General features: G+C 32.6%; 1 protein-coding gene and 1 long non-coding RNA gene across 3 annotated transcripts in view; one reads left to right on the forward strand and one right to left on the reverse strand.

Annotated features, from left to right (window-relative positions):
• Window positions 1-877: 877 nt before the first annotated feature.
• The window catches only part of LOC143068440 (equilibrative nucleobase transporter 1-like), a 31,324-nt gene continuing 13,818 nt past the window's right edge, over window positions 878-18,383 (reverse strand). For both annotated transcript variants that reach the window (XM_076242522.1, XM_076242512.1), the window contains 8 exons: window positions 17,766-17,842; window positions 17,053-17,145; window positions 10,745-10,946; window positions 9,398-9,565; window positions 8,782-8,883; window positions 8,138-8,324; window positions 5,042-5,162; window positions 878-3,711 (listed from right to left, as the gene is read on the reverse strand). In XM_076242522.1, coding sequence (XP_076098637.1) covers window positions 3,571-3,711; window positions 5,042-5,162; window positions 8,138-8,324; window positions 8,782-8,883; window positions 9,398-9,565; window positions 10,745-10,946; window positions 17,053-17,145; window positions 17,766-17,842 — 1,091 coding nt within the window. In that variant the 3' untranslated portion in view covers window positions 878-3,570. The remainder of the gene's footprint in view (window positions 3,712-5,041; window positions 5,163-8,137; window positions 8,325-8,781; window positions 8,884-9,397; window positions 9,566-10,744; window positions 10,947-17,052; window positions 17,146-17,765; window positions 17,843-18,383) is intronic.
• LOC143068448 (uncharacterized) lies at window positions 6,801-17,883 on the forward strand. Its single transcript, XR_012976173.1, has 4 exons — window positions 6,801-7,032; window positions 10,772-10,833; window positions 15,603-15,702; window positions 17,606-17,883. It is a non-coding gene; the product is annotated as an uncharacterized LOC143068448 (long non-coding RNA).

An 18,383-nucleotide genomic window follows, 5' to 3' on the forward strand; every position in this document is an offset into this window, starting at 1 on the left:
GCATGATTATTACACCTTTTCATATACTACCCTCGATATTGGGCTGATTTAAGTATGAAGTCCGCCATTTTGGATTTTAACGGAAGTGCGACATTTTTTTAAATGCCTCCCTATCTGAAATTAAAGAGTAATAGATGAGGAAGGTATATGCCAAATTTCATGCTTGTAGCAGTATGTGCACAATTTTTCACAAAGCCGCCGTACTATATAGGAGATGTATGGAGTTTGGATCATATGTGTACAGGACCTTTTGACTTTTAATTTTCCAAAAATCGATTGTACGTTCTTATCACTTATGATAAATATTTGGCTTCCTAGACATATTTTGTTCTTGAGCGTAAAATATTTAGCAAACACTGATCGACCGTGCGTATTGATATCGTATAAGACATTTCTGGTACTGCGGCAGTTGGCCGTCAGTCTCATAGAGTATAAACCATCCTGTAGAAAGTGCTTCTATTGACATGATTCAAATATTGCATCATTTTAAAAGGAAATTACTGTTCATAATATAATTAGTAAAAATGTTTGCTTTGAAGTATGTCTGCTCTATCTTACATTTGCCTTGTATCTGCATATCAATTTATATGTTATGCAGAAGCAATTTTTAAAGAAGGCAAAAGAGTTGTCTCATTGGCGCTCGTGTCACAGCTTCCTACATGTATATCAATGTACTATTTCAAATGCTTGAATTATAGAAATATCCTATGGTTTTCAGTTCAACTCTGGTTAATTTAAAATTTGGCGATTATTACAAACACACACATACACATTCAATGTAACTATATATCAAATCATACGTGTAGTTCTAAACAATTCAACATACAGGCGTCAATTATGCTGTTGTAACTTGTACCATTTCAAAGATAATTGAAACTTGAACAAAACATAGTTTTAATATCATATATACTTTATTTCGGTACAAACATAAGAAACAATTTTTATGTAAACAGATTCAACAAATGACATGAAAGACTAAATATCACATTACAATCTACCTGTATATATACACTTAACATAGACGTTACGCACAGTGTTCGGTTTAGTAATGGTAACGTTAGTCGACGTAATTTTCATTTATTTCAACCGACTTTTGTACAAAACGTTCAAGCTTTGCACTATTTTTAAAACATATGGCTTTTTGATGTTTGACTACTTATTTAAAAAAAATATAGACTGTGAACATGACTGATTTTACATTTTTGATGAATAATCTTTCCATTCTCGATTGATTTATTTCCTCATAATCTTAACTTATTGAAATAATTTTAGGGTCTTTCTATCCGTACTACCAAAAGTTACATTCCAAATATGAGGCTTTCGAGAATATTATAATGAAAAATAATTCTCGATCGGGTCAATGGCAGCAACAGCTTCTATATGTATCCTCTGTTTGCTTGATCTATAATTTCAATTTCATTCTCAGCTTTTGGAAAGAAAACGGCAATTTGAAATTGCTCATTTTATAAGATTAAAAAGTGATCTACAGTCCTTGAATTAGGATCAGTATTTTTTTCACATGCGTCAGTTTGTCGGATGCGTGGAAATAACTGCTAGTGTATGCAACAAACATTCGTACTAGCAGAAACATATCTTTTGCTAAAGTTCCCAAAGTCGAAAGGTTCGGTATTATAGAAAACTTATCATTTATCAAAAACTTCGACGCCTTTAAGATCAGCACATGGTTTACAAAACACTGATGGAAGTCAAATTTCTTGTTGATTTATTACATTTTAGAATAAATATTTGAAAATTCTCTCCCAAAAATATATCATGAAACAGAACGTGTCAAATGCTTAAGACTCAAAAATGCTTAACTTTTAGTCTATGGAAAATTAAATATATATACGTTACATTGACGTTCCTTACAAAAAACCGTTCAATTTGGACGTGGTAACATTTTGGGGAGACATGGACAACTTGATGGAAATTGATGAAAAATTTAGCGTTTCCTTAACATTGAAGGCTTAAACCAATCTTTAAAAAAATTACATTTCAGTAGTAACATTTGTTTTCATAGTTCATTTGTCTGTCACAAATTTAAAATACCCTAAATTAGCATGGTACTACAAAATCTTAAACAATGGCTCTATGGTAACATTTAAGGGAGACATGGAAAAAACTGAAAAAAAAATAAAACGAGAGAAGCTATGTTAGAAATAAATATGTGTTCGTAAATTTCAATAAAATTACATTTGCATGTAGATGTGGCGAACCTTTTCTATGACTTTTTCTATGACTTATGTGAAAATATTGTAATATCAAAGTGCTTGCTTTCATTTTTGTATACTCGAATTTTCAAATCTTACAGCTGTATGGAATTTCGAAAATGGCCACTAGAATGCGAACTAACATGATATTTATCGTAACCGTTTCACACCATGCATATGATCATATTATATCCCACCTGTTTGAATTTCATCGTAATCCATTCAGTAGTTTTTGGGTTTTTTTTTTCGTTTATATTTGTATGGTAAGTTATTGTTGTTACGTCTTACACGGCAAAAATGGTATTATGAACACGGGACTTATTGCTTAATTATGTAATAATACATAAAATTAAATATTTTAAAAATTAGGTTTTATTTAATATCGATTAAACTGGTGAACCAAGACAAGTAATAATTTGATAATACGCATAATTGATTTGTTTCTGTCCTACTTATGCATCAAGAAATGGTCAAATGAAACATAGACCGAATACCGTGCGTAACGTCACAACATTTCAAATATACCATAAAAAAAAACCCACCTGCTGTGCCATGCTCGGATGGTTTGCACATGTCACTCTAACCACATGGTATCAAAGAGTATATTAAAGATACACAGACGACTATTCTTAATAAATTTATAAAGATAGAAAATATCACTGAAGGCACTCTTGAATCAATGTATATACATATGATCATATTATATCCCACCTGTTTGAATTTCATCGTAATCCATTCAGTAGTTTTTGGGTTTTTTTTTTCGTTTATATTTGTATGGTAAGTTATTGTTGTTACGTCTTACACGGCAAAAATGGTATTATGAACACGGGACTTATTGCTTAATTATGTAATAATACATAAAATTAAATATTTTAAAAATTAGGTTTTATTTAATATCGATTAAACTGGTGAACCAAGACAAGTAATAATTTGATAATACGCATAATTGATTTGTTTCTGTCCTACTTATGCATCAAGAAATGGTCAAATGAAACATAGACCGAATACCGTGCGTAACGTCACAACATTTCAAATATACCATTAAAAAAAACCCACCTGCTGTGCCATGCTCGGATGGTTTGCACATGTCACTCTAACCACATGGTATCAAAGAGTATATTAAAGATACACAGACGACTATTCTTAATAAATTTATAAAGATAGAAAATATCACTGAAGGCACTCTTGAATCAAAGTATATATATATATATATATATGTCGAACGGACGGACAGACGAGATACAACGTTGTTTACTCTGATGCGTGTGCGTTCGAAAACAAGAACAATACTTTTCGTTCCTCTATTTCAGCTGAATAATAAATAATCCCAGATCTGATATGTATCGCCATAAAGCTCGGGTCAAGCTTTATCTTGTAAAGGAACTGCCTCATCACTTTTATGTGTCAATTGTGGAAATTTCTTCATTTTGTTGGACCTTATCCATAACTGTAGCGGATGTAGGAATGTAATTGATGCCATAATGATTAAAGTAATATATACCTGCAACAAGAAAATATGAGCCAGTCCATGCGAAAAGGTACAAAAACGATAAATTTACGAAATTCTAAAAAGTGTGCATAATTATTGGTAGTAGACTTGTGATTTATAAAACACATTTACTTTCCCTCATATCATCAAGCTGTGAGCTACACGCACCTGCGAGTGTTGAGACCCCCCCCCTTAGTTTTATCAAGATTTTTAGTGAATTATTTCATATATTTCAATCATTTTCAAAGTACAGTTTAAATGGCTTGATTTGCCAATTGATTATGTTAACCCCGGTAGCAGTGGGGATAAGGCTCTCGCTTACGATGCGGATATCAATGCAATCAAACCGGGCAACGGTTCGAATCCCGTGCAACTAAGGTTGATTCATATAATATTAAATGACTTAACTTAAATTTCAATTTCTAAAACACAAGATGTCATAGTTTTTGTATTTTCCCTCATGTTTTAATGTTGTCTTACTTTCTATAAACCTGTAGAACTGACGGAAATTCTTGACTTTTGTCTCTGTAGTGTCATAAACTTTTATAGTTTCTGGTCGGTATAGCATTAGTCCGGGGAACAAATGATTTTACACTTGCTCAAATACCAAAAATTCAGATATTTCTACGTCTTTTTCTGTTTTAGTTGACAAATTCGGGATAGAATTGACAATCTTATGAATGTTTACATTAATGTATTTTTTTTTCGGATAAAATCGTTTTTCAAAAATACTATAACAAACTTCGATAACGTGTCCTGTAAAGTTTACCAAAAGGACTTTTTGTACCTTTTCGCATGGACTGGCTCATATAAAAGGATAAAAAGGATAACGATTCCAAAATATTACAGAAGCAATACGACATCGTTTCCATATTTCATCAGTTGAAATTTTGGAAACAAAATATAATATATTGAAAAATATTGTTTCTATGAGGGTAAAAAGATTCGAGGTAACCTCAATAGTATCCAATTGATTTTAAAACTTTAAAAAGGTATACGTAATATATACGAAGAAAGTATAAGAATATTTAATTAATGTATTTTAGGAAGTACAAAGTTTGGTCTTCTATTGTTTACACACCGTTATCAATATGTGACTGTCATACAAGTGAGAGGTTAAGCTAGCTATAAAACCAGTCTTCATTCACCATTTTCGACATAAGAAAATGCCTGTACCAAGGCAGGAATATGACAGTTGTTATCTATACGTTTCATGTGTTGGAGCTTTTTTTTACCATTTTATTAGGGACTTTCTGTTTTGAATTTTCCTCGGCGTTCGGTATTTTTGTGAATTTACTTTTCACATAACCGATTCATGGAAAGCGAGATAACTCTAGCTTACCTGTTTACATCCACTTTGAGAGGATACAGCCCACTTGACGAATCCATATTGCGTTAATGAAAACACTCCATTTATAAAAGTCATAAAACCATACAGAGGTCCAAAATATTCGGAAGGAAATCTGAAATAAAAACTGCAAATCTAAGTTTTTATAGCATTTTTTTTTTTTTATTAAGAAATATATTTATCTTTTAAAAAAATTGTTATATTAACATTAACGGTACCAATTTTCCTGCACCAGATGCGCATTTCGACAATATATAATTATATTATAAGAATGACAGTCTATTGTTACAGACCGTATATTGGCCTATAAGTTGTCCTTTCATTTATATGCTGTTGGGTTGCTGTGTAATTGATGTACGTCAAACATCTCCATGTATCAGTATGACATAATACTATCTACATCAGTATTTTGGAATAAGTTGACTTTCCTTTACTAACTTAATAGTATTTAGACCGTACATGTTAAATTCTTAAAGTTTGTTTTATGTTTTAGGCAGCTATAAAGCTGGAAAATACAAAAATGTCTTTATATTCATATCGATATGTGTGATAATTAAGGTCTTTCCTTTTTCAAAAGGGAAAGACCTTACTGTATTTCTTCTGTTTATTATTATTCTTTTTCCGCCAAACTTTGACGAAGTTAGCCTCCGTAACCGTAAGACGTGTCCCTTTCATGTTCACACTTTGTATCGGTGTCATGAATACCTATCCGGAACTCACCCTGTGAGTCGAAATATTTTGTCGGTTCGGAGTAATCCCTCCAAAACCCAAAAACCTTGTTATCGTTCCAACACCGTAACCGTAATAGGTAGAAAAAAAAACGAAGGGTGAAATTTGTTCAGGACCAGACATTTGGATCGAAAAGATTCAACGACTCATTGGTAGGGTTATGCCCCTATTAAAATTAACCGCTGTCGGTTGGCCACCAAAACTCAGAAACCGGAAGTCGTAGACACCTAGGATCTTCACCATTCATCATCAATTCATGTGAATATGAAAAATACCTCAAGGTCAAATGTGTATGTTGACCTTGACCTTTGACCTAACACCTTGTTATCAGAACATCTCAGAAACCATTATACTTACAGAAGTTTTGAATAGTGGAAAATGTTTGGGTCATTAAGGCGCAACTTTGTTACATTTTGACCGAAGAGATTTGACCTTTCTGTATGGGGCATAACTCTTGTTTTAGGTTTCTGAAAAGGCAAAATCAGCTTTTACTATATGACCAAAGGTCCTAGACCCATGGGGTCTTCAGCAATGACATTGGGGACTAATGACCTTGACAAAGGTCAAAAGGTCAAATGTCAAGGTCATGTCCCATGTAGCGAATTATGTGTTTTTGACCTTATTTAAAGAATTTTCAGTGTGTTTTAAAGCTTTTCAATACATTCTACGTCTATTGGAACATGTATTTTACATTACAAAAGGAAAGACCTCTCAATTGTTCAAGAACAATTGACATTTTAATTCTGACTTTTTTTTTATATCATTTCAACCGTCGCGTGTTTTTTTATAGTTTAACATCATATTTTAAGAAGACTATATGGTGAAATTTCAACTTCATTTTTTGACGATATGCATAATAGGATGTAGGTTACAGCTGAAACAATGTATATCATGACACGAGATGATTGCAAAACAATTACATTTTTATTTACAATCAATATTAAATCTATTAAAATGAATAAACAAAACTTGACCCATCAGTGTAGAAATGTCATTTTTGCTGTCCTTATCATGTCGTACTTTTGCAAACTTAGTTTCTTAAGATAAGCAAAATTTACGCACTAAACGATTTGTGTTACGTATTTAGATTTTGTCAAACTTTATATCAAGCATGGAATATAGTCTGGTCGCACCTCTGTCATAATGGTGAATGATGTTTAAAATAACATATTATTTTTGCCTTTAAAGGAATGAAACTGAACAAAACTGCGTCATCATAATAATATAAAAGCCTTTGAACTTAACAGTATAAAAAGGTATGTTTTATATATTGTTTTAATATTTTCTATTAAAACGGACCAATGGTATGTTGTCACAGTGATATGATATTACTTCTTGACACGCTGTTTATGTAAATGCTCTTTTGTTCCGGGCGGAAAGAACTAACTAGCCGAACCCAGAACTTATTAACTAGCAACTTTGTTCTTGCTCTGGTTTAAAAGTTCCACCGGAACAAAGTGACTAGTTGAAAAGTTCCAACGGTACATATCAACTAGTTAGAATGTTCCTTTTTGCCAAATTAGTCACAACCGGAACAAACAAACTAGCCCAAAAGTTCCAACGGAACGTATCAACCAGCCAGAAAGTTCCATTTGGAGAATTGATGCAAAGTAAAAGCGCAACTAATTATATTTGAACCTTTCAAAGGGAAACCAAGATACTGATTACAAAAGTCAAAAGGACCTTGTCAAATAACCACAAAGTTCCTCTTTGGCAAATAAGTCAAAACTGGAACTAACAAACTATCCCAAAAATTCCATTTGGAGAATTGATCCAAGACCCACATGAAGAAGGGGGTATTTTCCCCTTTCTTGAGGGTACTATGAATGCTTAATTTACATGATAATGCAACTTATTCCGTTTTATGTGAGCTATAAAATACAACTTAAATTTTGCTAGGGGAGTTTGTTCTTCCACCTCAGTACATCAAAATTTACATACATTTTCATTATTTCCCCAAAAATAAAGTTCCATGCCCCTTTTTCATATTTGTCCCCAAAGAAACCCCTTTCAGTGCGTTGGGTATTATTGTAAATTAATGATTTGCTCTTATATATACTGATACTCATTCTTCTCCCTCTTTCTACAAAAAGGAAGAAATATGGTATATTCGGAACGATGTAACTAGTTGTTCTGCTCCGTCAGAACAATTCAACTAGATACATTGTTCCGGGACTTTTCAACTAGCTACATTTTCCCGGAACTTTCGACTGCACTCGGAATAAAACAACTAGTTGGAAAGTTCCATCGGAACGTAACTAGTTGAAAAGTTCCGCCAAAACATCGTAACTGAAGGAACAAAGTGGCAGTACATTTACAGCTTGTGTTCAAATAAAAGTTAAAACTTATAAAAATACTCACGCTTCATTTACAAATGCTACTCCAATGGAAAAGAGAAAATTGCGGAATAGTGTGAACAAAACGAAACTAGGAAACAAAAAACTTATATTTTCTACAAGTAAAAAGCTGAATACGGCTGCTATGAATATTCCACATGCAGTCATCGGTATAACAACTGGCTTCCATTTCTTCTCAGTTTTTGAAAAGTCTGAAATATGAGAGATAAGGAATTGAAATATTTGAATACATAAATCATTTGAAGTAAATACATTTTCATTATTTGGAAACAAACTTACAACTTCATGAACGTCTTTTATAGATTTGGTAAAAACAGGAAAGTTGGAGTTTTCACATAGTGTTATAATTTTTTCGAACCATTAATTGTACTCATAAAATTTATACAAATAAGATTTCAATATTCTTCAGTAGTCCTTTATTAATTATAAGTGTCACCTTACCAGTAGTTATCTACTTCAATGTTGACTTTTTTCTGCTCAGACATATATCACAAAACTGGAATACAACAAATGAGTAAAACTAAAGATATAGATCTACGAACACAAAAAAATAAGCAGTGACTTGAAGTTTGAGACATCAAACATTTGATTCCTATTTGAAATTGTACGGAAAGTAACAAAAGTAATGAGACGCATGTACAATCTTACCTGAATATCTTCTCCGTTCAGCGTCGTAGATGAGACCAGCAACTACTGACCCTATCCCTGATCCCATGGTAGTATAGGCAAATACACCAACATAATAACTAACTGTAAAACAAGCAAGTACAAACTTATACAGTAGATTGTTATAAAAATGATATTGATGGACATACGATAGATATGACCGTCAACGATGGAACATAACCATTGAAAGTAAACCGCATTTATAACACAGAGTACTAAGCAAAACGAACACGGGTGTACCTAGGTGCTGCGGAAGGGTAACCAGTTCCAGTTCCACACTTGCGTCCGTCGTGCTGCTCATGACACAATATTTGCTGACTATCGCATTGCGCGATGTCTTATTTGAGAAAGAGAATTATGACTTCAATAATTGGAACATATCTATGGTCATTTGTAACACAAAGTTCTCATCAGTTTTGTCGTGAAATTTAGTTTTTAACCGACCATTACTGATATTTGTAGGTGCAAGAAAATATTAAGCAGATTTCACAGAATCTTTAATACTACAATCATGGTTTAATCATGCAATTCAACTTTTTTTTTAGAATGACACATATTTTTTTCTAAGCCTTAGTCAAACAATGTGTGTCTCACTTACCTGTAGATACTTCGCCATTGGCTAATTTATCTATTCTGATATACAGTAAATTCAGGAATGTAGAGAAAAGCAGACAGTGAATTGTCATCCAACAGACATGTGATATATATGTCATAGATTTCATATAAGACAATACACCTTTCTTAGGGCTAGGTTTTATTCCAATAGCTGAAGAGGAAATACAAAAACGTGTCAATACATTAATAAACCAGTCCATATTCACTAATACAAACACGTAGCTAACGCAGTGATAGTCGTTTGGTCTCCCAAACATTTGACAATAAAAAAAAGATATATAATGTGATAAGCTATGTTTTTTACTTCTCGGTCTGGATTTTATTATTTGTTCTAATATTATCATTAAGAAATTTGAAAAATGTAGGTGTAATAATACGTGAATTTATATCAAGCATTACATATTTGTTTCTCAGTTGTTATTCCTTTTACCTTTTAGAATGTTACAATTGTGTTTAAACTTTTCAGTTTAATATATTCAGGTCTTTTTTTTTTTTTTATATTTGCCTGCTTTGTCTCTCATGTCTCTTGTGGTATAAACTAAGCACGCGAATTCGAAAAAGCACGCGACATTAGTATTATACATGTACAGCTTTACTTCTCTAGATGTTTGCTATCTCAAAGTGTTCCTTTTTTGGGGGGCAATTGTAATGTTCACTTTGTCTTTCCGGAAGTTTGTGTACTTGTATTCTATATATCAAAAATTGACCAAGAAAAAAATAACCGATTTATTCACAAGGTTGTACAATTTCTGGATCATTTTATTCAATTAAAAGTGCGTAGGCATTTAAATATTTTCAACATAAACAAATTACGGGCAATTATTGGAGTGCGACTCTCATATTGTTATAATAAGTATGGTTAAAAAATAATCTTTTAGAATTATATTAAACACAGATGGTCAATACATTTAATTGAAATAACTAAAACAGAATCATAACTAATAAACGATTTTACTTAATGGAAGGTTTAACCTATAAAGCTATCCTTCAAAAGTGTAGGAGTAGTTAGATATTATTCAACCTTAGTTTGTACAACCCCGGTTTTGGTGGGGTTTGTGTAATTCCTCTGTGAATTTTTCTATAATATGGTTTGTAATATAATTTGTCTTTTGATCATTTTTCTATTTTTGTTCATAGAATTTGCCACTTTGTTTTCGGCTTGTGAGTTTGAGTTCTAGTATCTATTAGGTATATTCTACCTCCATTTTAAATGCGTTTTCATTTTAACCTCATTTTAGCAATAACGATAACTCTTTTGTTATCATGTTACTGCCATCTTATTCGTTGTACGCGATTCGTTAATGTAATTGGCGTTTGCTTTCTGGCTTACATGGTTTATCGGTTCTTTGTATTTCAGTGTACTGAAGGACGCTGTCACTGGTGACACATATCTCAACTTCATCCGGCTTCTCATCGTTGGTAATGTAACATTTTGGTAATATAAAGAAAGTGCTCGTTCCGATCATTACAAGATACAGGCAAGCCAAAAATAGGAAAGACTCCCTGCGTCCAATGCCCAATCCATATGCAATCTAAAAATAAAACATGATACATTTTCTAAGAAATTATCGTGATAGATATAAGAAGATGTGGTATTAGTGCCAATAAAGACAACTCTCCATCCAAGTCCAAACTTGTAAAAGTAAACCATTATAGCTCAAAGAACGGCCTTCAATACGAAACCTTGGCTCACAACGAACAGCAAGCTATAATGGGCCCAAAATGATTAGTGTAAAACCATTCAAACTGGAAACCAAGTGTCTAATCCATAAAATAAAACGAGAAACGAGAAACACTTATGAATCAGATCAACAAAAGATAACCACTAAACATCAAGTTCCTGTCTGAGGACAGGTGCAAACAAATGTAGCGGGTTTAAAAGTTTGAATAGGCATCAATTTTCACCCTACCCCAAAACAAGAGTGTAACATCACAACATGGAAAAACACCCTATAGTTCTTGTGCAAGTACAGAATCTAACTTAAAATTTGAAGATCTCGTTACAAAAATACATTCTTATCTAGGTCTGTCACTGCAAATTGTTCACATGATATACATAATACAATCCATTACATTGCAATCAACTATAAAATTAAACCATTCGCGTTATTTTTTTACCTATGATTTTTGATATTTACGTTTCTTTTTGTCAATTTCATAAACTTTATTCAGATCTTCCATTTGAATGTCACTTTCTTTTTTATTTTTTGGTCCGTCGATTTGACTCATTCCAAAAATTTCCACATTTTGAATTGTTGTGAAGGACGCCAAACCTCGATATTAATAAAAACTTAATCAATTGTAATACTTAGTACCTCCAGTACCGTGTAATTGACTTCGCAGGTAAATTGTTTTGTGAAAAAAACGAAATTGCGATTCAATCAGGGATTTTATCGACAAATTTCTACTGGTCCGCCGGACCACCAGGTAACAAAATATACTGGTCCGACTCAAATTCTACTGGTCCCGGACCACCGGACCAACGCTAATTTCGACCCCAGTTCACATTAACAAAACAAGACATATTAACAATCAAAGAGCAGAATGCTCTGAGGGATACGATTGCCGTATAGTTTTCATTGACACATGTATAGCAGTTCTGCCAACTTTTCATTAAGCAAATTCGTGAGATTTGGCCAAAATAGAAAAGATCAAAGAGGAAAAAATTGATCCAAGGATACTGCTGCAAAAAAGCATGAACATGCGTGAGTATCACACATTTTTGGCAGCCCTGGCCTTGATAGTCCAAATAATTATGACGTCTTGAAAGGCTTTTATATTTTGTTTTCTTTGACGCCTTACTTCGACGTCGAAGTAAGGCTTCAAAGAAAAAAATTATATAAGCCTTCCAAGACGTCATAATTATTTGGACTACTGGTACAGCTGGATAGTATTATTTTCAAAACTAATTCAACTGCACATGCAAAGGTTATGTAAATCTGAATAGTCACTCAACTTTAAAAATAGCTAATCCTGGATACAAGTGTACGAGCAATGTACTTATTGTGTTTTATTTGTGTGCCATCAATTACAAGTTTACTTTCCACAGCAGTCACTGAGAGAGAGAGAGAAGGTATTTCACTTCATAGTTCGAGATTACTCTGATGTCCGACGGCTGATTTGCCAGACAAGCTTGGACCGTGGGGGACTTTTATGCTAGTATACTTAAATTACAAACTTAAATAGTCCCAGTCCCATATATCATATCAAATATTATTGGATGCCGAATTGACTTTTAAATAGGTGCCGATTTGACTTTTTCTATGGGTGCCGATTTGACTTGTACCCAGTAATCTCGGGACTATTCACTTCGTATCTTATCACCGTTAATTTTAGGAGGAACCCCATTTCCTAGTCCCATATATTATATCAAATATAATTGGATGCCGAATTGACTTTTAAATAGGTGCCGATTTGACTAGATGCCGATTTAACCAGGTGCCGATTTGACTTTTTCTATGGGTGCCGATTTGACTTGTACCCAGTAATCTCGGACTTTTCACTTCGTATCTTATCACCGTTAATTCTAGGAGGAACCCCATTTCTAACTCTTTAATTATTAATTTCCTTTGGGTCAGTGGGCATGAATCCTTCCGTACACACTCCTCTGTTTAAATTGAGATCGTTCTTAATATAATACGACGTTTATCGACATCTAACGAGTTTTCTTGACGATTTTGACGGGAAATACTCCTGAAAGGGAGACAACTCGAAACGATAATATGGAAGACTCCATTTCGGCTAAAGGGGTGTTATAGGTAAAACTTCATTGATTTTAATTTAAATGATGCATATGATTTTAAATTATGCAACAACAATATTAAACCCTCAATAGCAGGCAGACATAGAAAGAATCCAATGAGTTTCAAATTAATTAATAAGCGGGGAATCCAGAACAACCACTCAATCTGATACCCCTTGAAATCAAGAAAACTATACGCATGCGCATTAATACATAAAAAAACCCGCGACTTGCGATTTGGAACAAGAACGTTTATTTAATTTGATATGATGAATGAGTCTCAATTTCTTTATGAGAGTACAGTATCAGTTTCATAACGGTAAAATATAGAAAACTCCACTTCAGTTCTTATATATGACAGAAATAGAATTATCGGAATTCAAAGAACTCTCGCATTTATCAAAACTGGGGAATTCCCTCTGACGTGTTTCTAAATTTATAAAAACACTAAATATAAATACTGCTTAATTCTGATTTTCCGTGTTGTTAAAAACACGCATATAAGTCAAGGGAAAAATCAAACATGAAGATTATGAGAAGAACATTACAGGAAAGTTGTTTATGTTCAATCCTTTTGCTTGTTTTTACCTTTTAAAGCAAGACAATCATACGAATCTGAGATGTTGCTGAATGTTTAGAATAAAACGGTTGACGTGAGGGAATGAGCCCTGAGTCAACGGTAAAAGTCTACAGATTGCTTAAAAGCAATCGTATCCCAAAAACAAATGAACATACAATGAACGAATATTTTATGATGTATGAATAAACTCATCATAGAAACCAGGATGCATTAAACGGGTGAATTATATATTGATAAACATATCGATCTAGGGAGATACATGTACTGTGAAGAAGGATATCTCTACATAAAGTACGTCATTTTTAAAAGTTTAAAAGATGAGATGATAAACCTTATGCTAAGACAACCTTCCTTTGACTTCAAGACCTAATAAGAGACAAACTCTGTAATGGGGAGACAAATCCTGCTTAGCCCTAAGTAATCCATAGCTTTGCATTTTTCATGATGTTATGATTTAATTCACTGGTTACGCCACGAACATAATTTAATTTTAACAATTGACAAATGTCGTGAGAACCATTTTCAAATTGATTAATGTCAATCCTAAATGGTGTAACAAACAACTTGATTATAAACTTTTACAAAAAATCCACACGTATTTTGTCTTTGCATATCGACATGTATAAGCATTAGTAATCGACTGTGACAGCGGACTATAGACTAAGTAAGCTATAGAATTTTAGAAATATAATACAGTTTTCATATCCAATAACTGGATTAGTAGGGTATATTACCTCACTTATTAGATTAATATTTCTATTACTTAATAATAAAACAACAAAGGTTAAAATATGGTATAAGCATTACTAAAATTACCAATAACTTTAAATCAAACCAAGCCTTCTTTCCGTAAGAAAATTTTAAGTGTATCAAGTGTATTATAATGTAATAGCAAAAACGAAAAATATTGAATATAGATTAAGTATCAGTCACTATATTTATTTCTGATAAGAGCATTTATGTTTCCAGATTTGAACCATATGAGGCCTCTGACAGAAAATAAAAGAAAAGAAAATGAATTCATTGGTGTTAAGGTTGCTTTTCCACAAATTTAGCTACTTTACAATAGATAAGACATAACTCGTTTTTTATATAGATTAGACCGTTAGTTTTCCAGTTTGAATGGTTTTACACTGGTTATTTTGGAAGCCCTTTATAGCTTGCTGTTCGGTATGAGTCAAGGCTCCGTGTTAGTGACCGTACTTTGACCTATAATAATTTACTTTTACAAATTGTAACTTGGATGGAGAGTTGTCTCATTGGAACTGATAGATACCACATTTTCTTATGTCTATATAAATATGTATAGAATCATAAACCGCATAAATATTCGTTGATATATATTCAAATGGTGCAACTGGACACTGAAGACTAATACAGACACGGAGTAATATGAACAAATGAAAGACTAGAAAAGGCTTCGAATAAATCGAAAGCTGTCGTTATTTGCTCTATGATGTCACTGAAACAATGCTACCTCCCATTCGAAAAACCACAAAGCGCAACTAGATGTTTGCAAAATAACATTGCAACGTGTAGTTGGAATGAAAACATGACAACGTTTGATTAACATACAGACTAAAATAAAAAAAAAAATGGATTGGTACACATAAGTAACCTCGTCTTAAAAAGAATCATGGAAAAACTTAAAATAAACTATGAGATGACATTAATCGAATTTTAGAAAGAAATTTAGTTTAAATATGATTACAGAATATACATGACATCATGTTTTATTGGCGTTGTTTGTTCAGTCTAAAGCAAAAAAAAAAAAAAAAAAAAAAAAAAAAAAATGTGTTCAAATTAGGAATAGTTATGAATTAAGTCATGTAAGGCAATTGATACGGTCTCTTTTGCACAATATAGGCAATTCTGCAGGGGTTTAATGATAATATGACAGCATTCGCACCAAGCAAAGTGTTACTTCTACGGCTTCCAAACAACATGACAAACCAACTCTGTCAAGGTAATGCTATAGAGAAATTGCTAACCATTACACATTCATCAAACTGGTGACACCTACATAATTTTATCAAAATGAAAAGTGTCGTGAGAAATATTCTGAAATTACTGAAGGCCGCATCTAAATTGGCGTAACAAACAACTTTAATATATATACTTTAGTTATACAAAAATTCACATGTACTTTATTTTCTAACGCAGGTCGACATGTAGTATGGTTGCTAATCGAAGGACAAACCTTTCTGTACGAAAACGCATTGTAAATATATATATACTCGTTATGTTTACGTATCAATTAACCAAAAGGTTTGGCATGGTATTACCTCAATTTTTAAATCATTATTTCTATTACGACAACAATATGGTCTTAGCATTACTAATATTGTATCATGTTTAAATCTATCTAAGCCTCATATTCTTTAATGTATATGATCGGTAGTATTATAAAGGGGCATTTGTACACACAGTATTTTTTTCTTTTTTTTTCTTTTTTTTTTTATTAAATAAGCAAATAAATTGAATAGCATGAAGGAGAAAAACCCAACCAAGATGAAGGATCAGTCCCTATGTCGATAAATTGTAACTGTCTACAACTTAGTGTATTATCACCGCCCTAACTTTGGAACCAACGTAGTGGATCTAGTGAAGTTGAAACAACTTAAATTATTTATGTTCATTTTTAAAAAACAGTTCTACCGAGTTCTTAAGTATACTGTTTTAATTTTAATTCTAACAACTTTTGATGAACTGACTTCTTCTCTTTTTATCGATCATCATAATACACCGTTGTACAATTCGCTGTACAATAAAATGTTACTTGTTGATCCATATACTTCCAAAGACATGATGTTTTTGAAATAGTATTTAAGAGAACATAAATACATACTGTCATATTCTCACAGTTAGATATGCGGGCTGCTTAACGACAGAGAACAATCGACCTTGAAAATATTATTTTGTAAAAGAATTTCAGAAGAAGTCACACTGTCACATTCTTGAAATTTATCTAGAGATAGTAAAAATCAATTGGGTGTCTGGCCTCCTAAACAATGAAAGACTATCGACCTTGAAATATGCAGGTACCAGATTTGTGTGTTTATGTTGGCATAAAAAAATTCTATGAACTAAGCATACAAAATAACAGCTACAAAAGCTACCAACAAATATTTCAACCATGATAAGATGGTGAGACAAAACAAGTTACAACAATTACCAAACAAAATTCCCAGAAAAATAATAAAGTGAGAAACTTTCATTAAGAATATTTGGTTTCTATATACTGACAGCGGTACATTTTTCAGTTTGGTTGGGCTCATTTTTAAAGAAAATAGTATCTGTTTGTGAGTACATTTACCTTGACTACTTGTAAAATAACTGACGAACTGTCGAAGAGTCCACAGAATAATGCTACAATGGTTGACGAGAATCCCTGAAAGAGATTCGCTACCTGGAAACAGAAATAAAGATCATGCTGAGAACTGGAATCTTTTTTGGTTTCATTTCCGAAAAAAAAATAATTGAATAATAAAAGAAAACGAAAACGCAAACTTAAAACTGACAACTTTCAGTACAATGTTTTAAAAATTTCGATTGTGCTTTGTGTACAAATGAAGTCTTTCTTCCTTCACAATAAACAGTAAAACAATAATCTAATCTAAATTGAAGTTAAATTTTAATTTCAACATAAAGACAAATAAATAAAATCACAATTTAAATTCTTAGATACACAATCGTACAGTATAAACCAGTCTTAAGATCTACTAAAACATGTTTATCCCCGCCGCATTTTTGCGCCTGCCTCTAGTCTTTGTTAGTCTTGTATGTTTTTTAATATTTATTCATTTATATGTTTTGGGAGTTTAGTATGACGTCCATTTTCACTGAAGTAGTACACATTTTTATTTTAGGGCAAGCTGATGCCCACATCAGATTGCAGGATTTTCTCGCTGCGTTGAAGACTCAGTGGTGGCCTTCGGCTGTTATGTGCTCTTTGGTCGGGTTGTTGTCTCTTTGACATATATTCCCGATTTCCGTTCTCAATTTTAAATAATTAACAGTAGAACTCACTTGGATATTACTAGCAAAGTGTGCAAGACCAGCAACTCCGATACAACAAAGACCTGGACATATTAACCAGGATGTTTCTGAAATAAAAAATGTAATAATATTTTATTAATACCAAAAATTTTAGTTGTTTAATAGCAAGTGTATTTTGCTTAAACTTGTGTTAACGTGGTTTTCTTTTTTTTTTTTTCGTTATGCACAAATATGCATGGTTATTTCACGATTTTGAGTGAATCTGCCTCCAATTACTTATATGCCCTGGTATTAAATAAAATACCCTCGCGAGTAAATTTTCCCCCGCCAGAACCATTTGGTCTTTCTATATCTGCATTTTAAAGTCAATGACATACAAAGTTTGAGTGCGTCTGCACTTCGTCGTGTATTAACTTTTGGTACGACCGGAAATTTAATTGATGACGATGCATTATTCAGACATGTCAGAAGCATGCAACAATCTACAAAATACGTAATGACCTTGATAAGAGACAACATGCTCATGTATGTATGTATGCATATTAACCCACCATTAAAAAGCAACACAGTTCCTAATTACATAAATTATCTAATAATAAAAGGTGAACGTTTTATTTCCACAGTTTTATGTATAATACATTTGATTAA

This window comes from Mytilus galloprovincialis, chromosome 1, assembly GCF_965363235.1.
Source record: "Mytilus galloprovincialis chromosome 1, xbMytGall1.hap1.1, whole genome shotgun sequence".
Classification (NCBI taxonomy): domain Eukaryota; kingdom Metazoa; phylum Mollusca; class Bivalvia; order Mytilida; family Mytilidae; genus Mytilus; species Mytilus galloprovincialis.